At 35.7% G+C, this 26,699-nt stretch overlaps 1 protein-coding gene across 1 annotated transcript in view; it reads right to left on the bottom strand.

The window, feature by feature from the left end:
• The window catches only part of GFRAL (GDNF family receptor alpha like), a 52,363-nt gene extending 30,204 nt beyond the window's left edge, over window positions 1-22,159 (bottom strand). The window contains 6 exon segments of the mRNA XM_023755585.1: window positions 1,701-1,951; window positions 7,102-7,432; window positions 8,514-8,570; window positions 14,963-15,121; window positions 17,617-17,751; window positions 22,138-22,159. Coding sequence (XP_023611353.1) covers window positions 1,701-1,951; window positions 7,102-7,432; window positions 8,514-8,570; window positions 14,963-15,121; window positions 17,617-17,751; window positions 22,138-22,159 — 955 coding nt within the window.
• Window positions 22,160-26,699: the final 4,540 nt, after the last annotated feature.

Here is a 26,699-nt window from a genome sequence, read left to right as displayed (position 1 = left end):
GAAACTAAGATTCAACATATACCATGATGCATTTTCCTCTTTGTATCATGTTTCAATTGAAATATGTCTCTAGTAATAATTATAAAAATTGTAGAAATTCCACAGAGGACTCTATTGGAATCAAAACCATACACTGAATTGTATGTCTATTACCTAATACACAACAAATCATAATTGTAATCACATTAGTATCTGTAAAGAAATATAGAAAAATTTAAAATGTGTGTGTGTACCTGTATATAGTTAACCATGTCAATGTATAGGTACAGATAATGATACATATGTGGTTGTTTCTCTCAAATATTTTTCATAAATATAAAAGTTTGGTTTGCCATGAAACATCTGTTATTTCCTCCCATGAATGCTGTTTGCAGGTTTGGTGGTTTCAACTAGAGGCCTAGAGGTTTTAGGGGTGTTTTGAAATTTGGATGGTTGCATGGACTAACCCTGAATATGGACAGTGGAGAGGCCTTGAATTAGTATATGATCATTTCCTGCGGTTCTTTCTATAAGACTCATAGACAAATCCCTCTCAACCACTTGCTTACTTTAAGATGCTGGGAAAATTATTTAAATTCCTAAATATCAGTTTTCTTCTTTCCAAAATTGAATAAATAATAACTTTAGAAAATATGTTTTCCATCTCATCATTACAGCCAGGTCAACAGACATATTAAAACCAAGGGGAGCCTGGCTGGTATTGCTCAGTGGTTGAGCATCGACCTATGAACTAGGAGGTCACGGGGTGATTCCCATTCAGGACACATGCCTGGGTTGCAGCTCAGTCTCCAGTGTAATTTTCTCTCACCATTGATGATTCTCTCTCTCTCTCTCTCTCTCTCTCTCTCTCTCTCTCTCTCTCTCCCCTCCTCTCTAAAATCAATAAAAATATATAAATAAATAAAATAAAAACAAGGGGAGACAAAACAAATCCAAGAGTCAGTATGTTTTACATAGTTTGGCAACCAGAAAGTAGATTAAAAAACTAATGGTCCCCTAATGAATCCAACCTTGATATATACATCCTTGTAAAGCCTCCTCTCATAGTGACGCTGAACTTGGCCATGTGACTTGCTTATCCAATGAGACATGAGCAAATGTGAAAGAAGTAAAGGCTTGATAAGTTCTTGCCCATTAGGGCTTAGCTGCTGGGAATGCTATCTTCACTGTCAGAATCCCAGGATCTACTGCTGAAGAGGTCCCAGGGAGAAGAGCCATGCCAAAGATGCTTGCTAAATACCATCTTGCATTGCCCAGCCTCAGTTGAGCCACCGGATGACCATAGTTATATGAGTGACCCTAGATCATCAGAAGAACCATCCAACTGAGCCAAGCCCAGTGTGCAGAATTGTGAGTAAATATATGGTTATTTCTAGTCCCTACATTTTGGGGTGGTTTGCTACTCACAATAAATACCTAATACATTCAGCTATCTGGTAGGATAACTATTTTATGCAGTTAATATTGAAATCAATAAATAATATCTAGGAATGACCAATCATGTAAGTTAAAAACAAATAACACATGTAGACAAATGAGTAAAACTTCCAAATGCACAAAGCATAATCAGAAAATAGATTTTAAAAAATGGAATAGCAGACTAAGTTGTCTTTGTGAACAGATTTTCTGTGCTGGATTACTACTTTGTGCTGTTCAAGAAATATATATTATATGTAATTCACTGAATATGTATAACTTACTGAAACATGATCTTCTGTGAAGCATATGCTGGAAAATCTTGCACAGAGATTCTTCACTTTGTGACATGGTCCTACAGGTGCACTGCACTTGAAGCACCGTCCCAAGGGTGCCCATGTAAGCTGCTTTGCAGTCATCGCTTCCTGAGCAAGTGAGGTCCTGCTTGCCCAAGGTACTGATGCAAGCCTCATCTTCGTGGCACTTTCTAGTCACAGGCTGCCAGCATTTTGACTGAAATGTCCTGTAGCGCCTCCTATAAAGAGTCAAGAAATGGACTTCATCTCTGAATAATATTCTTTCACATTAGCATGCGGTGCTTCCTCAGCTAATGAAAGACTGACATAAAACACAATGCCTCCTGGATGCCAGTACATGGCTGAAAACTAAGTTTGTACATTTAAACATCCCCATAGAGAGTGTGGAAGAAAAAGTGGAGAAACCTTGTGAATTTCCTCGCGTGATGAAAGACAGAGGCTGAGTTTACGATTCCCTGGATGAATTTTCCTTCATTACTAATTTTCTTTCAATGGCTGATGATTTGCAGTCTGAACTACATGGGAGATTTATTAGCAGTGTTTTTTGAAGCAGAATGTGGTTTTGGTTGACTAGCAGTTGGCCACTGTTTCACACCAAGTGGTTTTAGATAAGGCTCTTCACCTTTCCAGCCTGTTTTCCCACAGGATGGGAGGTAATATATTCTTTCTTAACATTTCTAAGCAGACCAATTAGAATTTTTAAAATGCTTTGAGCTTCTCTGGCTGCAAAAGCTAATTTAAAGCAAAAAATTTATGAGTTTATTTAATTGCCAACATAATCCATTAGAACCACATCCATTCATAACTTTCCTGACCATGCATTCGTGCTGTACTAGCAGTGAATAAAAATCTCACTAATGTACAATAATTTCATATTTGAAATTTTCACAGTAACAGGATATTCCTCTCAGTGGAACCAAGGATATTAATCTTCCTACTTAATATTTATCACCTAAAATTACTTTTTACCCTTTATTGAATAGGTCACCATTAAATCTCCATGAAAACCCTCTGAATACATACTTGTCATGAGCTTATTTGTCCACATGGTCCTACTCTGCTAAAACCATAAGCCACATTATTTTCAATAATCTCATATTTTAAGTCATCTTAAAAGAATCAGCTTTTCAATACATTGGCAAAATTAATTTATACACAAATAAATACAATAGAAAGTTTGAGTATATAATTTTGATGCCAGAAGAACAAATATATTCCTTTAATGCAATTATGGGTTATTCATAAGATGTTATCTAAATGTAAGTATTGCCCTGGCTGGTTTGGCTCAGTGGATAGAGTGTTGGCCTGCGGACTGAAGGGTCCCAGGTTTGATTCCAGTCAAGGGCACATCCCCGGGTTGCGGGCTTGATCCCCAGTAGGGTGCGTGCAGGAGGCAGCCAATCAATGGTTCTCTTTCATCATTGATGTTTCTATCTCTCTCTCTCACTCTCCTTTCCTCTCTGAAATCAATAAAAATATATTTTTAAAAATTTGTTTAAAAAGTTGTTATTTTTTCTAAGCAAATTCCTTTTTCCCTACTATTTTATTGAGTTCATAAATACAAATCTGTAATGCATTATAATTTTCTGTATGTTCCCAAATGTATATAATTGGCAAAACATAATCTCAACTCCCAGTATATATTTGTGTTGGACAAAATTAATTGAAAAATAGTCTTTATATTGACTCCTTTGGCTCATTTAAATAAATAAAGGAGTTTCAAATCTTTTATGTATTGAAGAATCTGGAACAAGGACAGAAGTACTATTTTCAAACCCAAGTGCTCTCCTTTGCCCCATATACAGCCTCTTCAGCCAATGAAGGAAGTGATAAAGGGCTAATATCTTCACTGAAGAAATAGTTTATCTCTTGGAGATTTTTTCCATCTGAATTACATTAACACAAATTTAATATAAATGCTAGAAATCTCTCTAAGGCAAAATTTGCTTGAGAAAATGACAAGATTTGTCTTTTCACCTTGACTACTAATATTGTGTAATATTTCCATCACTTCTATAAAGTATTCATTAAGGGATTATTCCACATGGTGAAAAGACATTGATAACACACAGCCTTACTCTAAACTAATCTATGAAAGATAGAAATTACATAAAAGGAGACATGCATATCAATAAATTATAAAAATAAAGTGCAAGATATTAAAAAATAGAGGAAAACATATGACAACTTCTGTGTCTTTTGTGTCCTGGACCCTGAACCAAGCACTTTGGAGAGGTGGTGAAACCCAGGATTATTTGTGGAGGAAATTTCACAAAAAATGTGCCAGTCAATCTGATGCCAAGGTGAGTTTATTTCAACAGTGTGTGCCTCAGAATCCATCACGGGACTTCTCAAGGACTATAACAGCAGACCCCATCACTTGCCATTAAAATATTTAATTTGATAGGGAAACTTAGATATATCATTCTTTGAAGGTTGAATGCAAGTATTTTAGGATAATGAGGTAGCATATCTAGAGCCCTTGCAGTGGTATCAGGTAAAACTGGGTGCCCATCCATGCAGACATCTGGTACTCTTATAGGGATTGATTAAAACATGATAATAACATATCCCCTGGCTGCTTAAAATGTTATTAGGTTTCATCCACTGAGCCAAACCAGTCAGGGCTAAAATATTTAATTTGATAGGGAAGCTTAGATATATCATTCTTTGAAGGTTGAATGCAAGTATTTTAGGATAATGAGGTAGCATATCTAGAGCCCTTGCAGTGGTATCAGGTAAAACTGGGTGCCCATCCATGCAGACATCTGGTACTCTTATAGGGATTGATTAAAACATGATAATAACATATCCCCTGGCTGCTTAAAATGTTATTAGGTTTCATTTTTAGTGTACATGGATGACAGATAATTGATAGATAGATGGTAATATTCTATTTGTAAAATATGAGAAACATAGTATAATCAAACATTTTAATCATATTTCATTGAATGGAGGAGATATCATTGTTTTATTATAACTGAAATCACTTGTTGGCAATTAAATTCTTGTTATAACTTAATAAATGTTTTCTGGTCATTGAGCTTAAGACTCATCCCAAAAGGTTAAGGATATGAAAATGCATAAAAAATTTACATCATCTTAGCTGGTTTGGCTCCGTGGATAGAGCATCGGCCTGTGGACTGAAAGGTCCCAGGCAAGGGCACATGCCTGGGTTGCAGGCTTGATCCCCAGTGGAGGGCATGCAGGAGGCAGCCAATCAATGATTCTCTCTCATCATTGATGTTTCTATCTCTCGCTCACTCTCCCTTCCTCTCTGAAATAAATAAAGAAATATATTTTTAAAAAATTTACATCTTAGAATCAATAAAATACAATATGTTACTAAAAAAGAATTTGGGAGATATAAATGAATTTGAAAGATCTAAATTGCATTATAAAATATTTTTATCATTAATATTATTTGTAACCCAAGAGAAGTTATTAATATACCTTAAAATAACTGATAAAACAATTACATGACAAAATTCTTAAATAAAATTTTCTGAAGAACTTTGGCATTCTATACAAGTTGAAGCAAAAAATATGTGAATGTCCTAGCATTCTGTTTAGATCTTTACCCTTTATCTTACTGAATGTGTATTATAGGGAAGCAGTTGTCTTTTTTGACAAATGTTTACAAGATCTGGAGCTACTTTTTCAAGTTAGAATGACTGAGAGAAAAGGAATTAAGATAGTTGACAGTTATCGTTTGACAAGGCCAAAAGAAAACAGTTTACCAAGAACCAAGCCCTTGAGAAAGTTATCATTAAATCTTTTAGTTCATTTGCCAGTGGTTGAAGCAAGGTGACAAATGGGATAGATCTTGCTCTGAGCTAATCCTCCATACTAAATATTTATCTTGACATTTAAACGAGTTTGCTATATATGAAGTTTTATCCATTTGAATAAAATTAATTATAATAGCCCCTGATAAATGCCCCAGGCAAACAAAGTAATATAAAGTCTTACTCAAAAGAGAAGCAAAAGTAGAATTCAAAAATTATATAGTTTAGTGCTGGTTGTTGCAAACTATTTGTTTTGACCCATCAAATTTATTTAGTATTTTCATATTTCCCTCCATCTTCTTACTCTTGTCTAAAGAGGCCAATTTGACTTTTGATTTTTAACCACACAAAAGATAAAATTCATCTTGAATATACAAGGAAATGTGTTAATGACTATAGTAAGGAAAATAAATAGTCACGGTGTTGGATTAGAGTTGTGGTTCCCAGGAGCAGTTATCTGTAAAAGTATAATCTAGTCTCAACTAATAGCAAGAGTTGAAGTTTTAACAAGTGAGCCAGATCATTCATACCTCCATTCAAAATCCTCCAGTACTTCTCCATTTGACTTGTTGTAAAAACCCAAGTTGCTGTATCCCTCCAGGCCCTATGTGATCTAACCCCACTTCCTCTGCAGTTAAAGCTCTAACCATTTCTCCATTGCTCTCCCCCTGAACTCTCTGCCCTCATTACCTTTGTAACAGGCCACACACATTTCTTTCTCAGCACTGGCTGGTCTGTTTAGTATCTCTTCTTCGGTTATTTACTGAGAGAGGCTCATTACCTCCGTCACTTTTTCTCTGGTAAATGCTCTCTCCTGGGACCACCCCATTTACGTTGCTACTCTTTCCATCCATACAGAACCCCTCTTATTTTGTTGTGATGCTGTTGTTAATATCCAGAGCACTCATTATCTTACAATATAATATACATTTTTCTTGTGCATTATCTGTCTCCCCCACTAGAATATAAACTCCACAAGGCAGGCATTTTTGTCTCTTGTACACTGATGCCAAGGTGCTTGACATGACTTGTTTGAATAGACAAATAAATGACTAACATTATCCCCTTTAGACTCAAAGGTATAAAGTTGGGAAGAGAATAGGTGTTTCTGACATCGTGGCATGGATATGTGCTGGGGATATAGCTACTTCTCCTCTCTGATCTTCAGACTAAGACAGAAAGGATTTATTTTGAAGTTTGATGAGTCAGTTTGTCAAAATTGTATGACATTTAACAGCCCTCTATGATTATGCCAAAAAGAAAATTAAAAACTGACATACAAGATAGGTTCATTATCCATTAGTCTAATTTGAATATATAATTTCAATAATGCTATTTCATGGCGATCAAAACCTGACTTAAATTGATTTTTTTTATTCCAAACATGTTCCACATTTGAATTTCAAAGAGGATACTACACATGTACTACAGATTCAGAAATATGAATTGTCTGGCTTTGTTTACATCATGTTGGGTAATGGTGGGAACTCTAGCTAATGTAATGAGATCAAGTGTTAGGACTGGACTGTAACAAATAAGGTGCCGAAATAAGAAAGTAAGGTATGCGTGTTTTTACTCACCTGCATAATTCATCATTTCGGCAGCTGCGAATTACATTGAGGCAAGTAGGGGGTGGAACTATGTTCACTGCACATGGCTTGCTGTGAAGAGCTTCTTTGGACTGCTGACAAGGTATATCAGATGGAGCACAGTCACAGAAAGCCAACATCTGGGCAATATTAAAAGGCATATTTTGATAGAAGAACCGTATGGCTGCTTGGCAGTGTTTCACATCACACAGATTTCCATTTGCTGAGCAAGCTTTAAGGTACAGGGCCAACTGTGCATTACAGACCGCATCCCCTACACACATCTCTGCCACTTCCAAACAGGACCGGATCCCTTTCGTTCCTGAAAGCAATGACATACCCAAGTCAGGTCGCGAAAATGTAAACATCAAGCTGTCTTTACAGAATCTGCAAAACACTGTGAGACGTCTAGGAGCAAAATACAACTTTGTACCAATGTTCTACTTTGAATGTAAGTTTTTTTGTTGTTGTTTTTTTTTTTAATATATTTTATTTTCCCACAGAGAGGAAGGGAGAGAGATAGAGAGTCAGAAACATCGATGAGAGAGAAACATTGATCAGCCGCCTCCTGCACATCTCCTACCGGGGATGTGCCCGCAACCCAGGCACATGCCCTTGACCGCTGTCTTTACAGAATCTGCAAAACACTGTGAGACGTCTAGGAGCAAAATACAACTTTGTACCAATGTTCTACTTTGAGCAAACATTTCATTTCTTTATAGAGGTCATCTGAATTTACTGAGACCTGAGTAGTGGACTGTTTGAATCATCTTTCATCTCCACTGGATACGTATTGTGATCCAGAAGAGATGGGGAGTGTGTAGGGCCAAGACTGAGCTGAAGGAAAAACCCTTGAGTCCAAGTTTCTCGAATGTAAACAATAAATCAGAAATTTCATTTGAGCTGTATAGCTTATGATGAATTCATTGGCTCAAGTGAAAATGATTCTTATTCTGTCACACTTTTTATTCTGGAGGGAAATCTTGACTAAGGCTCCACGTAGTTATCCCAACATATAAAGATGCTCACATTCTAGAAAACACAGGAACATGTAAACTCTCGCTCCAAACACAAACGAACATACACATAAATGGTTGGCCTAAAACAATTTAATGTAGGTGATAAAAATATCCATAAAATGTAACCAAGATCTAGTCTTTGGTTTTAATTGTAAAATATTCCTCAGCATAACCGGAAATAGGTGATAAATAGGCAAAGCAGTTGCTTTGATACATTAGTGTAAGAAATGCAATGATTTTGAGAATTTTGTAATATTTAAACTATCAAAGAGCAGCACCATTTATTTTGTATTGAAATATCTTTAAGGAGCCTTGTAACTACTTTTTAAATTATATTGTCCTGATTTTAGAATGCTAATCAAAATTACAAATTATAAACATTACCATGATAGAAAAGAGTGGTTAGATTCTACTCGAATTTATTACCCTCTTTCATGTTATCTAGAAGGAAAACAAAGACTTTTATTCGTGAACAATTTTCTAAATTTAATAGGAAGATGTGGGCTACATTTATGAGTAATTAAACAAAAATACATGCAAGCTCATGTAACACTTGCTTAACCCTTAATACTCAAAATTAGTGAGGAACAGATGAAGAAAAATAAACCCCAGAAATATAATTCAAGTGAGTTAAACAGCTCTGCTGTGAGGATTCAGTTACTTGAAGGTTTAAACAAATGCTAACGACTAGGCCATGTGCACTGAAGTAAACAAAGAATCTGTCTGGGGAGAAAAAACAGAGGGAATATTGTCTGAACAAAAAAAAAAAACAAAACTTCTTCCCAGTAGGGTCTTAATTAGATTGAAATGCAATTTGAAGACTATTTCCACCTCTCATTATTTTAGTTTCATAGAGTTCTTAGGAATTAAAATTATAGAATCGGAGGATCTTATTGATGGAAATAAACTGAGTAGCCTTTAATTCTAAAATCTTCAAGAAGCATTGGTTGGGTTCCTACGATGTATCAGGTGCCACATCAAAGACACACTTCTGCAGTCCCTGTCCCAGGCCTCCCCAGCCTGGGAGGAAACACAGACATATAAACACAAAATGACAAAAAAACAAAGTGACAGGGAAATAGTATGATTTGATTTTTATATAAAATAAAAGTTCAATTTTCCCATTGGTTGCTGATATATTGACTTCTGTTATGGCATAAATGTCATTTCATGATGCTGTTTTGTCCCTACTTGAGTTGTCTGTCCAAACTTTCTGCCTGCCCATCTATTGCATATACATGATGGTATAGTCACGAGAAAATTTTTACCCCCATGTGTCACAGCCTTTCCAGATTCCTTGTTTTACTCTGTCTGTTCTCACTACACAGTTTTTCATTTTTCCACTGATTAAGTTGAAGCTTGAGGACCACTGAGCTGAGACTTAATCTCTTCTAGACTCCACTCTCCTGTGTCTCCGAGGAAGCCTGGAATGTTTCTTCTTCTCTGCTAGCATCCCATATTGAATAAATCCCGAAAAGCAAACCTCAGAGAGTCATAGAGCTTTTGTAAAGACACAAAAGCCTAGACAAATCCTTCTATTATAGATTAATACATCTGCTTTGGAATTTATTGCCACTGACTAAAACATACTCAGGAAACTATCATTGAAACATAAGTAAATATTGAATTTACTGACTGTTATGGACTGAATGTCTGTGGCCCTCCAAATGTCATGTGTTGAAGTCCTAACACCTAGTGTGGCTGCCTTTGGAGATGATATCGCTAAGGAAGTAATTAAGTAAAATTCCCTTTTCCCCATCCATGCACACACAACATGCGATTTCATATTAGGACATAACAAGAAACCAGGAAGTTTATAAGTCGGCAAGAAAGCTCTCACCAGAAACCAACCCTGATGGACCTTGATCAGAAACTTTCAGCCTTCAGAACTTTGAGAAAATAAATTTTTGTTGTTTAAGCCACCAGCCGATGGTATTTTGTTATGGCAACCCTAGCAGAGTAACATATTCACTATATGTATAATTATTACAAATACAGCAGAACAGTTATTTTAGCATGGGGAAATAAATCTATCTTGGATGTATACAATTTTATATGCTATGAGGAATATATTATGTAAATTATCAGTACATTAAATTCTAATTTCATATGATACATACACATTTTTCCCCAGAGGACATTTTAAACTCTAGCTTAATTACTGCAGAGGAGCTGAAGGTCAATATGAAATAGGAAAATGTGGGCTACATGGAAATAAATAGAATCATGAAACAGCTAGGTTAAATCAGTTACAAGATCATATATATAAAAAATACACACAGTTTTTTCTTATTGATCCACTAACAGTAAAATATATCCAGAATTAGATATCTTCTCACTCTGGTTTAAGACACCAAGCATTTTTTCGATTGACCTCATCTAGTCCTATGGTCTTATTATCTGTAAGTAAATGACCCTCCAATTCATATGTACTGAATAGATCTCACTTCTTATATCATGCATAGAATTTAGATATCAATTCTATATATAAAACTGCCTATTCATATCTTCACTTGAATACCTAATAAACATTTCACACTTAACACATCCAAAACTCACTTCTCACCTTTCCTCTGCTCCCCACCGAAGACTCTTTTTCCTGTAGTTAAAAAATTAATGGTGACCACGTCCTTCTAATTACTCAGCACAAAAACTTTGGGGTCAACTTTAATCCGTTTTTCCCCCTTGCATTCCCACATGACTCACTACTATCAAAACATATTCAGAATCTGACAAGTTCCTACATGAATCCATCATCTTTTTTTCCCTGCATCATTATAAAAGCTCTTACATGGTCTTCCCACTTGGGCCTTTCCTTCTCTTCAGTGAGTTGTCAACATAAAAAATAAAATAAAATAAAGAGGATTATTCTGCTAAGGATATAAATCAGACCCTGTCACTCCCTTGATCAAAATCCTTCAGTGGTTTTCTATATCACTTAGAGTAGAGCCAACCATTTTGAAATGACCTAAAATGCCCTTCATGATCTTGTCCCCTGTTTTTATATCAGATCTCATCTCCTACACCTTTTGCGCTTGTTCTCTCAGCTCTAGCTCATGTTCTCTTTGCTTTTCTTCAAATCTCCAGGCATAATGAAACCAAGGTTCAACTTCCTGACACCACAAAAGCCAAATTTGTGAAGACAGATGTTGGTTAAAAAGGAAAGAGATTTATTCAAGTACTTGCATCTCAAGAAGATGAGGAACTCTTGTCCAAAGCCCATCTCAACATCTCATTGTAGGCAAGGTTTTTATAAGGAGGGAGAGGCAAAGCAGAACAAAGAAATAAACAAAAAGTTCTCCATGTAAAGGCCATCACAGTCCATTCTGATAAGTACCTCAAAACCTTTCAAGTGATGGTCTGGTGTGCATCATCCTGGTCTTTGTCATTTTGGTTCTATGGTTAAAGGTCAGCAAATCTCCTGGAACTAGGATGACTAAAGGTCAGGGTCTATAGATTCTGAAGTAAGTTCCTAGGACTTTTTTATACAAACATATAAGCTACATATTTGACAGAGTCAGCATTTACAGAAACAATGTCAAAAGAATGGTGGGGTGGGTTACAATTTCCCACTGTTACAATATTTCCAGCTCAGGACCTTTAACTAGCTCTTTCTTCTGCCTTAAATGCCCTTTCCCAAGATATCCACAGGACTCAGTCCCTTGCCACTTCCAATCTTTACTCAAACATTTGCTTTTTTTTCACAACAACTTTCTGGCCATTCTATAAAAAATACAAACCACTTACTCAGACCAGTTTATTTCTTCTACCTGTATTAGTTTTCTCTTTAACACTTATAGTGTTTGAAATATATATCTCAAGCCTGGCTGGCGTGGCTCAGTGGTTGAGCATCAACCTATGAACCAGGAGGTCATGGTTCAATTCCTGGGGTCAGAGCACATGCCAGGTTGCAGGCTCAATCCCCAGTGTGGGGCATGCAGGAAGCAGCTAATTGATGATTCTCTCTCATCATTGATGTTTCTATCTCTCTCCCTCTCCCTTCCTCTCTGAAAACAAAAAATAAATAAATAAAATGTGTGTATATATATATATTAAAGTCATTTATCTTGTTAATTTCCTCTTTGTTCCCATACCGGATGGTGTGGATCACTACTTAGATCTCCTCTTTGATGATCCAGGTACAAGTTTCCCCAGCTGCTGGGAGTATTTTGGGTGCTGGGTCACAATAGTCCTTTTCCTGACATTGCCCTGGTCTAAAGAAAGCTGCCACACCCAAGGTTACAACTTACTCAGATTACAGCTCATATCTCAGGACTAGTCCATTTGATGGGTTCAAGGATCAGGGATAAGGAGGCTCCCTTGCCTCAATGGGTATGATATCTCTGAAAAGCTATTCCAGACCCATGTTTCTTGTGGAATCAACTAAATTGTCTATGGCCATTGTGTTGCATTTCAACTTCTTCCTCTACCTAATCCTGTTTTCCTCTCTTCATTATTGCTTTTGTTACTGGGCTCGAAGCCCATTATCTGTGTGCAAACCTCTGTATCAGAGTCTGATTCTAGGGATTTTTGTTTTGTTTGCTGTTGTATCCCATCTTAGAATAATTTCCTAGGAGAAACACAGGCAGAAATGACAGAGCTGGAATCAGAAATTAAATATTCTTTAGCTCACTCATATTTGTGATTTTACTTAATGTTTCTAAATTCTTTTGAATACCAACCGGAAACAGTGGCCTGGCTGAATCCATCTTCATCGTCTTCACTGGAGGCTGGAACTTGATTAATTTGAGCATCCTGCATACATTTGTCTTCAAACAAACTCTTCCAAATTTCAATGCACTCTACTCTTGAAGGGTCATTACATTGACAAGTCCATAAGATTGTTTCTTTCAGGCTTTCTGTTAATGCTGCACACAGGTGGCTTCCATCAAGGGTCTTACATTGTTCTGATTCCCTCCCACAGATTTTCTTAAAATTCTCATACAAAAAAGTGCAATGCTCAGATTCCTGGCAGATTTTTGCTGCTATGGCACAGTCACTCATTTTTTCAACCATTAACAATGTATCTTTCTGATGGAACCATTTTGTGATATTTAATTGTGATGCCAAATCTGAGGGTAGTGCTGATTCTTCTATGTATAAAGTAAAATTGAAAAAAAATTAATTAGCCTATGACATTTTAATGTTTTCTAACAGGAATATAGACATATCCTTAATAAATATTTCATTATCTACAGTCTTTGAAAAATAATTAAAGTTATTTCCACAGTGCTATGACAAATAATCTTGAACTGTTAAAAATTGAGATATGAAACACTAGTTTCTGTAACCAAATAATGGGGATTTTTAAAATATTTGTCCTCCTCATATACTTTTGTCTTTTCATTATATTTTGACAATAATTGGTACCTATACTAAAGTGTTTCTCAAACTTTTTCATTATTTCCCCCTTAAGCCTTTTTAGAGAGTTTTTTTTAAAATAATTCCTCTACTTTCTCTTGAAAATTTAATTCCATAGATATACTACATATCTGTTTAGGGGGGGAAATATATATATTAGAGGCTCAGTGCACAAAATTCTTGCACTGGTGGAGGGGGCTCCCTCAGTCCAGCCTGCACCCTCTTGCAGTCCAGGAGCCCTCGGGGGATGTCCACCTGCAGGCTGACATCCCTCTTGCAGTCTGGAACCCCTCACTCCTAACTGCTCACCTGCTTGCTCCTAACAGACCACCTGCTCACTTCTTACCACTTGGCTCGCCACTCCTTAGCGCTGCCGCAGAGGCAGAAGAGGGTCCCGCCACCACTGCTGCACTTGCCAGCCATGAGCCCGGCTTCTGGCTGAGTGGTGCTCCTGCTGTGGGAGTGCACTGACCACCAGGGGGCAGCTCCTGCATTGAGTGTCTGCTCCCTGGTGGTCAGTGCACATCATAGTGACCAGTTGTTCTGGTTTTTCTGCCATAACGGTCATTGGGCTTTTATATATATAGATATACTTTAAGCATAATAAATTTTAATGGGCAAAATTTTGAAGAGATACTTACAAATTATATATAGAGAGGCATATAAGCACTTGAAAATATGCTCAATGTCATTATTTTTTAAATGCAAATCAAATCCATAGTGTGGGACCACTAAATATGTATTGAGATGGGAAAATGTGAAATGATCTGAGAATGTGGAGCAACTAGAACTTTATATATTGATGGTTAAACCAAATTTGAAATGTTGTTTGGAAACTTTTTATAAAAGTTAAACATAAACTTTATCATATGACCCAATAATTTCTTACCCAAGAGAAATAAAAACTTACATTTGTACAAATCTTATCTGTGAATATGTATAGCAGCTTTATTTATATCCCTAAAAATGCAAGTGACTCTTAATGGTGAACCAATCTGTGGTCTAACATAGACTGGAATACTACTCCTCAAAAAAGGGAACAAACTTATACATGAAATAATGATGAATCTCAAATGCATCATGTTAAGTAGAAGAAATCGGGCTGAAAAGGTTGCATGTTATATAATTCCCTTCATATGAAATTCTGGAAAAAGCAAATTATAGATAAGAAAAGTGTTGAGTGAGGTCACCATGCATGATTGGAGGAGTTGGACAGTGGGACCATTCAAGATAGAGGAGAAGAAAGCCTATTGTTTATAGGGTGGGAGAAGGTTGCTTGTGAAAGAAGGGGTGAGGACTTTAGTGTAATTACAGAAATATGTTATGTAGATATTGAGATGTACAACTCATAGACTCTTAAGTTGCTTGAAGACAATTATTTAAAAGTTCATAAAATGTATTATATACAATTGATTTTAAAATTGTACTTTTCTTTTTCATGACTTTAGATATTCCATATAACAATATATTACCTGATTCATTGATGCATTTTTTTCCAAGCAGTTTGTTAACAGTGCAATAGAAGTCATCAGTACAGAGACAATCTTTAAATTGTAAACTGGTTTCCACTAAGGATTGGATGCCCAGGTTACAGCTCAATGAATTCTTCATCCTGCAGGGGTCACCTGGATTTCACAAACATATAGCACTCCAGATATTATTTTGAATATAATTTTATCCAAAGTGCTTTTAACATTAATCTGAATAATTTATTATTATTGTTATTATTATTTTATACTAGGAGCCCAGTGCACGATTCGAAATTGCACAGAGCCGCCCACCCTCTGGTCCAGCCCTGCCTCCCTCTCCAGCCCTTGAAGCAGCTGGGGCCGCTGCTAATCAGGCCCTCCCCCAGAGCAGGTGAGCAGAGGCCCCTGCTGCCCCACCCCCGATGCTGCCCGTGCAACCTCCTCCTACCCAGTCGACCCATTACAGCATCCTGGTTAATTAGCATATTCTCTATTATATATGTAGATAGTTCTCACCCATGGATATGTTTTATTGATTTTAGAGAGGAAGAGAAAGAGAGAGAGACATTGACAAGTTGCTTTCCATATATACCTTGACCGGGGATCAAACCCATAACCCAGATATGTGCTCTAACCAGGAATCCAACCTGAAATCCTTTGGTGCGTGGAACAATGCTCCAACAAACTGAGCCACCTGTCCAGGGCTGAATAATTCATTATTATATTAAGATTTTCTGAGTTTGCTACATAATGTTCATAAGTTACTTTTTAAGCAAAAAATATATATATTACTGTTTTTGTAAATTAAAATTTTCCACATTTTTAAATAGCTTAAAATTTTCCACATTTTTAAATAGCTTTTCTCCACTTAGAATGCCAATTTTTGCTCCAATAATAATCACAACTGCCCTTGTATGAGGTGACCAGAATGCTCTTTTGTCAGTTTAGCTATTTCAGGAGTTAATTAGTATTAATCTGCAATTTTATTTTACATCATTCTAAGATTATAACAAGAAATGTGTAGGTGGCTCTAAAGTTATCATGGGAAATGAAGTGGTCCTGACACTTAGAAAGCACTCAATAAATATCATTAAATAATGAGTCCTTCATAATGACCAATAATTCATTTTCTGCTTTAATTTAAAAAGCCATATTCATATACCCAACCATTTTCTCTTTTTTTCATCTTTCTGAATTAACATCTTGATATCATTTCATTTGTGGATTTGAGAATATTTCTATTTCAGCTTCATGCATGGGATAATTATGCAAACATTGCAATTTGCTGCTATTTGTACACTGAAATACGTACCACACTGAATGTGATATTTTAAATTGCCATATAAAATGTAACAAGGAGCTTCATCATCAAAACAAATAACAGATGGTTTTTTGTCATCATCCTCTATTCTCACTTAAAAATATTGTGTCACTTTGAGCAAATTATGCCTTTGAAAATCTTTTCCTAAATAGTAATAAGAATGTTTGGATTAGAGAGCTATATCTTTCTTTGGAGTATGAATAGCCCATGACCTCCCTTCAAGTGCAAGGAAGAGAAGGAAATCTCTCTCCCTTCTGCTGCATGCCATGTAATTCCTGCAGCTCTGCTGGTGGGGATGGAACACTTTGACTTTGTCAGAGCTACAGGTCGCTGCCTCTTAACCCAACACACTCCACCTGACATCTTTTGGGAGGTAGAAGAAGTAGATGCCAATAGGCAGGAGTTATGAGCTTTACAGAATTTACTCTTTCTGAAATAGATGGAGAAATAAAGTGAGTCAGGGAGGATATATTTTTATTTTCCCTTTCAGATTTCTTTTATTGAATATTCCAGAAAGCTGAACAGGTTTTATTGTATTACATATTCGCTATACAGGATGATACAATTATCATTATGTTAGAATATGATATTTTGAAAAGTTTTGTCATAATACTATTAGGGCAATGTCCTACTATATAACCAGATTATCTAAAAATTGAGTCTTCCTATAATGCTCTCACTCAATATTTATTCAGTACTTGATATATTTAAAACGTGGTTTTTTGTTTTTGTTTTAAATAAGTAACAGTGATCCTCTAATCTTTACATGCTCTACCCTTTGGGCCTGTCCTCAGATATTTGGAATGTAGAACAAGTTATAAATAATACATTTTAGCACGCTCTTGATACAGTTGGAATGCAAAATAGTGTATATGTTGTGAGACTATAGAATGCATGTTATACACTTACAAATAAATAATAATGCCTTTGATTATTACCAATATTATTATTTCCCTATTTTGTCATTGATATATTAACATATAAAGCAGAAGAAATTTGATTTGAAAATTAGTTGTTACGCTTCTGAGAAGCATTCATATAATTGTGACATTATACATAATGAGATAAGTAAAAAAAAAAAAGATAGGCTGAAATACTGCATAATGCTGCCCATGGTGTCAATACATTTAGAACCCTTGAGTAATTTAAGAATATAATTTTATAGTTATAATTCACTAATAAGCAATTGCAGGTGAATCACTTGAATACCACATTTGAGTAAAGTATTTAGAGCAAGACTAACTTAGTTCATCAGATAGTGAAAGAAAATATCAAATCCCAGTCTTATGTCAGTACAAGAAAATCATTTGAATGTATTTCAAACAATTTGTTTTACCTGAAACACTGCAGGCATCTTCCATTATTCTCCAGGCATGTTTGCATCCATTCACATCACTTAGGCATTGGTCTCTCAAATATGTGCAGTCAGTGGTTTGGGAAGTGGATTCATTTTCTGAGCACAGCCCCATGGCTTGAATAACAACAATCACAGGACAAAACAAAACAAGTTTGAGATATTACAGTATGACAGTAATTTACCTCAAATCTACGTCATTAATGATAAAGAGCATAATTGTGGAAATGTGATGAGATCATTCAAGATTGGAATGGATCTTTACCTCCCCTCTAGCTTTAGGTCTATATTTCTCCTACATAAGATTCTTCAATGAATAATCTGCATTTGCTCTCTCTCTCTTTCTTACTGCCTATTTATTTCTCAACTTATAATTTATTGTTATGACTATTACTCTATTGACACTGGTATTTAACATGTCCTAATCATTTTTATAACATCAAATTTTAATAGTTTTAAGACTTTACCTTGCCTACTTTTATCATTGGGCATTTTGTTGTCATTTTGTTCTTCAAACTCTCCCTTCCTTCTCTTCTAGTTCTCTTGATACTTACTCATTTGATATTTTCGGATCACTCAGAATTCTTCCCAGGATCCTCTTACTCTTCTGTTAACATATAGTTTTAGTTTATGTTCTTTCCTCACAGGTTTTCCATTCTCATTTTATACATTCTCTGTGGATAACTCCATGTACTCTCATCATTTTAACTAACATCTCCAGACGGGATTCTCAAATGTACAATTAAATCCCATCATTTTCTAGAATTCCAGTTATAGATGCTGTTAATCCGACCTAATGTTCCAAACACATCTCCAGACTATAGTATCTTTAATATTGACCTCATAGTTACATTTCCTGATGGACTACCCTACTTCATCAGCAATTCCACCATTCACATAGGCACCCAACTAGAAACCTTGAATTTGTCATAGATTCCTTTTCTATCCTGATCTTCACTCTCCCATATCCATTCATGTATAATTCATTGACTATCATTTAGGATATTTCACCAGTTCATTAGTTAATCAGTCTGACTCCAGTTTCATCTATTCAGATAGATTTTTTAAATATTTATTTATTTTTTTAAATTTTATTTTATTGTTTACAGTATTACAAATAGTAGTACATATGTCTCCTTTTTCCCCCCATTGATTCTTTACATGCCCTAAATTGCCTAATGCAATATTCTAGTGCTGTCATTTCTCTGCTTTATCCTTTGAATGGTCCCTCATAGCATGACTTATATTCTTCATCTTTATGGTTTCCCAAATGTTCCATAACGTCTTATACCTCTGAGCATTTGCTGTAAAGTCACTAGTAGGCACTCGTTTTCTTTTTCTTCTGAAATAATTTTTTTTTGTCCTTTAAGGCTCAACGTGATAATTGCCTATTTTATAGAAATTGTCCCTTAATTCAATACCCCCTTTTCCTACATCCAAATTGAATTTAATACCCTTCATTTGTTTCACTACAATTTTGGGAATTCCTCATCTAAAGCATTTATTACTCTGTAATAAAAGTGTGTATTTTTGTGCTTGTCTTCACAATTGGATTTTAGGGCTTTACTGGCATTAGAGGTGATTCATAATTGTATCCTCCTCATCAAACACAATGATGCATTATAGATATCTAATAAATGAGTGTTAACTTACATCAACCTGAATAGTTGTTTATAGATGAGTTACATATAAAAAACTTATAATATTCTATAACAATAATACTTTCCAGATATTTAAAAGTTATTTTGAATAGAAGAGTAAAGGTTCCAGCAAGTTTTCTAAAAACATCAAGAAAGGAGCAATGTTAATTTAGCATATTGTACAAATTACTCAAATTGATTCTGTAAGCATGCAAACTGAAACTTGCTTAATCAATCCATAGAAAAATATGAAAATTGCAGATGAATTACAGAGATAGAATATTAACTAGAATCAAGAGACATTTAGCTATATCTTAACCAGAGCCAAATCACTTGAATTTTTAAAAGGGTGATGTTAATTATTAATCATCTGTGACAATATAAAATTATAGGCTTAACATATTTATCTTACATCTTTTCCAATCTCTTCTCATAAGGAGAATCCAAGACAACTGATGAGATCGTATGTGCTGCTTTCTGGGCCACCACGTTTGAAGGTTAGGGCCATGGCTGTAATTTGGTCACATTTTTTTTAATTGATGACTGGAGAAAAAATTAACGTAACCGTTTTCAGTTTCGTTTGTTTGTTTGTTGTTTATGTGCTCATGGATAACCTCATTTAGCCAAGCCCCAGCCCTAGGTTTGCAAACTGAGAGAAAGATAAAGTGAGCTCCTTGGATTCTGGCCCAAGGTTACTTGTTTAAATCCAGTTTGCCGAACAGCCTGAAGTAGGGATTTTATGTCAGAAATTCTATTTACAAAACAATGGAATTTTATTTTCCATTGGTCATTATATCTTATAATTATCTCCCTCCACCAACTTATAATAGGTGATGGCCTCCTGGATATATCATTGAAACCTCACCAGTATCTCAATGCAATAATCATTAATGAATTCTATTTATGGTCTTTCCATAAACCCTTTCATTTTCTTTCATATTTAAATGTTTAGGTTGAACAATTCACTGATTGGTTATTTTACATGCTTTTTAATCAACTAGAAAAGCCATCTCAATGATTTGGCCCACACAACACCAAATATCTTCAACTTTCCAAAATCTTATTCATTTCTAACTGGGATTTGTTTGTGACTGTGTATTTAACCCAGTTTTCAAGGGTTCTCTTGAAGTGCTCAGTGAAAAACAAGGTATATTCAACCTAAACAAGGTATATTTTAAAATTAATATGATGAAGAATGTTGAAGATTATATTTACCCTTTAAAGATGTAAAAGGCTCATGAGGATATTAAATACTCTTTTAATAATTCACTATGTCCCACATGTCTTTGGACTTTCCCACATCACAAGACCTATTTAGATAATGTTAAACAAGCATTTTGAAGAATGAACTGTGGTAAATACTGGTTAAAACTATTGCCCTGGCCGGTTTGGCTTAATGGATAGAGCATTGGCCTGCAGACTCAAGGGTCCCAGGTTCGATTCCAGTCAAGGGCACATGCCCAGGTTGCAGGTTCTGTCCCCAAGTAGGGGGTGTGCAGGAGGCAGCCGATCAATGATTCTCTCTCATCATTGATGTTTCTATCTCTCTCTTCCTTTCCCTTCCTCTCTGAAAATCAATAAAAGTATATTTAAAAACAAACAAACAAACAAAAACTATCAAATAGTACTATTTTAACCCTGTGAGTATTAGAAATTATTTCTCTCCTTCATGCAACCTAGTGTCAAGGTTATCTAGGAGTAAAAGTTGAAAATAGGAGACCACCATTGCCTTCTCAACTGGGGCCATAATGAGGTTGTAATATGTTTTGTGTTTTGTTATATGGCTACCTGATCTACAAAAGTTAAACTCTCCTAGATTATCTTTATAATAAAGGATAGAAATAAGAAATTACTATTGTTAGAAATAAATACAAGAAGCAAATTTTTGGAACACTGAATAACTATTACTTAAACCAAAGAAAAACTAAAAACGTTAAAAATGCTTTCCCTTCTTGCCTTAATTTCTTTGACTTGGTTTATTTTAACTATCTTTTTGTGCTTAACATAATTTGAAATAGACTTTTCTGTTTTCTTGCCCACAATTATGTCTTTATTTATCAAAATTTATTAGTGTAGAATAAGCGGAAAATATACTGGCTTTGGTTTAATGAGTGGACTATTACTATTCAGCTATAATCTTAAATATCCCTTTTATTCTAAATTCATTTTATATATTCTACTAAATGATATAAACATAACTTCTTCAATAACACATATGTCAAATAGAGTTCATGAATTCTACTTTAAGTAGAATTCTTTTCTCACCAACATCTTACAATAGATCTACACTAGCCAATATAAGAGCGATATAGCCATACTTTATCTCTCATCCCCAGAAACTGACTGAAAGACTAAGCATTTGCTTCAGTGTTATTTTATACTATAAATGACTCCCACCTTTTAAATATAGACACCTTAAAAGTAGGAGAACTGTATGGTTTAAATTAATTTCATTTTTATTTAATTTTAAAGAAAAATAGATAATAATTTGAAATTTGTCATCTTATAACTTGTAAATAGATACTGGAAGGTTTTATTTCTAAAAGGTTCTAGTATATATGTGAGTTCCATAAGTCCTAATAAATAACTCAAAGTAACTGGATTATCCTATACACTAAAACAGAAGCAACCCGAGTAATTAATGCAATTCTCACATTATGTATCTTCTGTAATTATAAATGAGCAAAAGGAAGTGTAAATTTTTGCAAAAGTCATAAACCATGCTACAATAAAAATTTATAATTTGTACTTTATATTATAAGCCCCTATTAGCTTAATCAATAGTTAAATTACATAGGAAAGCATTTGGTGCCCAAAGAATTGGTGTTGTGAAGTCAGATAAACCAGAGCATAATTCACTTACCCAGGAAAATGAAGACTAGCATGCTGGACGACTTGGGCTGTTCACCTGGAAGAAAGGCAGATGTACCTTCTCCAACCATCTTCTTAACAACAACTGTCCAGAATAAGCCCTCAGCCCCTGCTCTTGCTTCCTAAAAGCATTACAGATTCAGACAAGTCATGTACCTAGGTCACCACTTCCTCACCGATCTTTTCTGAGCTGTGAACTTTCCTTATTACGTCCAAATTCAATTATTTTGTTTTGAGTGTACTGATCTCAGATATTACTCTTCCAAGAAAGCCCACAAGCCAGATACTAAGAAATGATACATACTCTGCACATTCATGGAAAGTGTGTGTTTTTTTCCTACAACTAGAATATGAAATTGTGTAAAAGACTGCCAACTATAACCCAACATTTTCCTAAACACTTGAGCATGCTCAGTTTCCACTTGCTTAATTAGTCTCATTAAGGCAATTTTATGTTATTTGAGAAGATTAAAAGGAAAAAAGGCTTCAAAGCAGCTCAGAAAAAATGCCTGGGGAATTCAAGATCCACTAGTATCAAACTGGTGTACTTCATCCTCCCAAATAGGAAATGCTCTCTCCATGTGCCACAACCCCCGTATGCTTAAAGGTTCAGTGTGCTTCAGCTACAGTTCCTCAAAGCCTCCAATGCAGTGACAGAGTAAGAAACGACTTCTCACCACAGTGCAGAAATCCTCCTTCAATGGAAATGGAAATAGATATGTGCTATTCTATGTGCTATTCCTCCACATGTGCTCATCACTTGACAACTATTTTCCTCCTGGCATCAATGGGAGGCATTGCTATTGTCTAAATAAATACGTGCCCCCCCTAAATTTCATATGTTGAAATCCTAAACCCCAAAGGTGAGGAGGGGTGAGGAGGCAGAGAGGTTGCAGATGCTTGTGAGTGCGAAACCCCCGTGAATTGAATTATTGCCTTAAGAAGGAGGCTCAAGAGAGATCCCTTGTTCCTTCCACCTTGTGGGGACATAGCAAGAAGTGCCAGCTATGAACCAGGAAGAACACCCTCATGAGAATGTGACTACGGAGGTGCCTTGACATTGGACTTCAGTTTCCAGAACCGTGAGAAATAAATTTCCATTGTTTTATAAGCCTCCTAGTTTGTAATATTTTGTTATAGCAAAAATGCAAGGTCTGGACTAGAAAGCATTATTTACCTCATTGTATTTTTAAAAAATTGATTTCAGAGAGGAAGGGAGAGGGAGAGAGAGAGCTAGAAACATCAATAATGAGAGAGAATCATTGATTGGCCGCCTCCTGCAAGCCCCATACTGAGAATCAAGCCCAAAACCTGGCCATGTGCTCTGATTGGGAATCAAACCATGACCTCTTGGTTCATAGGTTGACACTCAATCACTGAGCCATGTCTGTCAGGCTCATTGTACTTTGTGTTCTTCCTCACAGGAACCCAGAACACATCATCTCCCTTGGGGCATCATGGGGCTTCCACTTTTAACCCTCCCCCCACACACACACCCCAAGACCTTTCTGTAATGGATGCTTAGAAATATAAATGTCACTTTGAATTAGAAAAAGATAGGTTTAGATAATCAACTATTGATATAGGAAAGAAGCATTTGTGTGTACACAGTTATAAAATGAGAGAGTTGTTGATTGCAATTGTCCATGTTTATTTTATACTAAGAGAGAAGAAGCTATATTTTGTTTTAAGAATGCATAATGAAAAAACAAGTCTCTGGAGTCAAAAAAAACAAAATAGTAACACTGCTTTTCCTCTATAAATGTAGGAAGTTATATATATTTATTCCTCTGTAATAATGGGCTAATTGTATTCATGGTGCTATAAATATTAAGTATATAGATCAGATTTACTGTATACCACAGAGATCAACAAATGCCAGTTATATTTCACCCACGGATTTAATCATTATTTAATACAATAATTATACTGTCATAAAATTAATCAAATGTTTCCTTTGTAAAGGTACCGAGTCACTAAGCTTGTATTATCATTTTACCAAGATAATTGTTCTTTTATATAGAAGCCAACTAAAAATGCCTTAAGCTAGAGAGGGCTTTGGTGGCTCCCATACATGGGGGCAAGGAGAGACCCAAAAGAAGCAGGCCACTCCAGACTGGTAGGTGACAGGGTTACTATGCAAGGAAACTGACCTGTGATGTGGGTTGTCTTAGGTGATGGAAAGATTAGTAGATCTCTGCACCCATCTGCCAGATTCTTCAAAGTTTATATAGAAGCCTTACTGGGTTCAGTCACATATTCAGCCCACATGGGCTCAACAATACATTATTCTTTCATGGTTGTGTCCTTAAAACAGCTTCCACTGTGGGAACTGTGAACAGAATGAACACTCCAAGGACAGGGAAGGGGGTGAGGAGCCTCCAATTGCTGAGTCCAGCTTGAGGGTCAACAGGCAGTCACGTCCTCTTCTTGACCTCCTCCAACAGGCTCCATAGCTGAAGAGTCCAGGTGTAGAATGGACTTCAGGCATGTTTTAAACCTTGTCTTTTGGGCCTGAGGGTTTTCCCCCTCCTGTCTCTGAGCACTTTCTTCTGTGTCAGCTTCATTCTCAGGCAGTTTCTTTTCTTCCTTTGGAAGGTAGTTGTCAAGCACTGGGTATGCACCTTTCTCTCTTGGAAGCCAGAGTAAGAAACGTGACTCTTTTCCTATTAAAATTCCAGAATGTGCCCCATGCCCATCCATTGAAACTGACCCCAGTTGGTGCCCAGCATCACAGACTTAGGTAGAGTTTGACCCTGCTCAATCCACAGGTGCCCATGGTGGGAGAACAGTGCATCACCAAGGAAAATTATTGTATTCAAAGAAGCATGTCAACGGATCCTGGGAGGAGAAAAAAACATATTCAGTAAAGCATCTAAAAAAGGGTGAATTCATGTAGGGCTACCACAAGCAAAATAAGCTGATGAACAAAAGAAAAGAATATTAAAACACAGTTTCCTGTTCAAGGAGGTGATATAGTTATGACTTTCTTGAGTACAGTGATACGCAGAACCTGAACTTATGACACTGGGTGAAAGAGGCTAATCATTTCAAATAGGTACAGCTGCTGAGGTCTATCACTGACAGATGTAGAAAGTATCTGTGCTCTTATAGCTGCTTATCCCAAAACAATAATTATTAGCTGTGTCACCATCTAAATCAGGAAATTTTTAGCATTTCAGTGTGCCATCTGCACCCTTTCTCTCTCTATATTTTTGCTAGTATCCTTTTTATTTTATTCAAATTATCCATATACATATTCCAGAACATGTTTTTCCTTAAATTTCATTTTTGTTTTAACTTTTAATTTTTTTCTTTATTGCTGAAAGTGTTACATATGTCCCCTCTTTTACCCCATTGACCTTGTCCAGCCCACTTCCACCTCCCCATCCCAGGCCTTCACCACCATATTGTCTGTATCCATGGGTTATGTATATATGCACATAAGTTCATTGGTTGATCTCTCTCCACCCACAAACCCTCCCCTGCTTTCCCACTGAGGTTCAACACTGTTTGTTGCTTCCATGTCTCTGGATCTATTTTTGTTCATCAGTTTATTTTGTTCATTAGATTCCACAAATGAGTGAGATCATGTGATACTATCTTTCTCTAACTGGCCTATTTCTCTTAGCATAATGCTCTCTAAATCCTTTCTCTATATTTTTATGACTATTTTTAACATACAATTTTTAAGAGGATTATGAAAAAGATTAACCATATTAAAATATATTTATCAAATAAATTTCCAGGAAAGAAATATATATGGTACTTTATCACAGGAGTAAATATCAAGATCCAGGTGGGACTAAATAATACTGTAATTTCACTGTAGTGATTGATGACCATAAATGCTAATTTGGGATAATTTCCACAAATTCAGTGTCATAAAAATATCTGTAATTTCTATTGGTGACAATGACAGCACAAGATATACTGAATTTCAATTGGAATTTAGTAAAAATAGAATACAATTTTTCTCCAGGCAAATGTACAGAAACCCCAAATTAATAAACCTTATTCTAATATTAACAAAAAAGCAATTTCAACTCGATTACTTACTCAAATGAAAACCAGCCATTGAAATAGAACATTTTAGAGGTGAGAGGAAATGATAAAATCTTGTGTTCCAATAGTTTACAATGATCATCAGTGTAAGATTTTTAAAATATATCTATGTTTTGAATAGCATGCAACTAATTAATGAATAAAAGAGAAAAACAGAGTTGATTTGGCTGAAATCTATGTGAGAAGCCCAACCTCTGTTCATTGGCTTTGCCATCATCATCCACAGATACCTCTGAGGCATCCACGGTTTCCAGAACTCCTATTCAAAATTCACTGATCTCATTTGATCTAATTTTTTCACATAAAGAATCCATTCTCATAGCAGATAAGTGAAATGCACAAGACCTTATACCTTGTCACTGGGCAAAAGACACTAGGGTTTTTATTCAACAAATGTTTACTAAAAGCCTGCTATACCCAAGCCTCTGTGTAAAAATGAGGAATGGTCCCTTGTTTCACAGATCAGATGAAACTACACATAAGAAAGAA

This window comes from Myotis lucifugus, unplaced genomic scaffold (genome assembly GCF_000147115.1).
Source record: "Myotis lucifugus unplaced genomic scaffold, Myoluc2.0 scaffold_80, whole genome shotgun sequence".
NCBI lineage: Eukaryota > Metazoa > Chordata > Mammalia > Chiroptera > Vespertilionidae > Myotis > Myotis lucifugus.
Note: the sequence above shows the minus strand (reverse complement) of the source record. Positions and strands in the feature narration are given on the sequence as shown.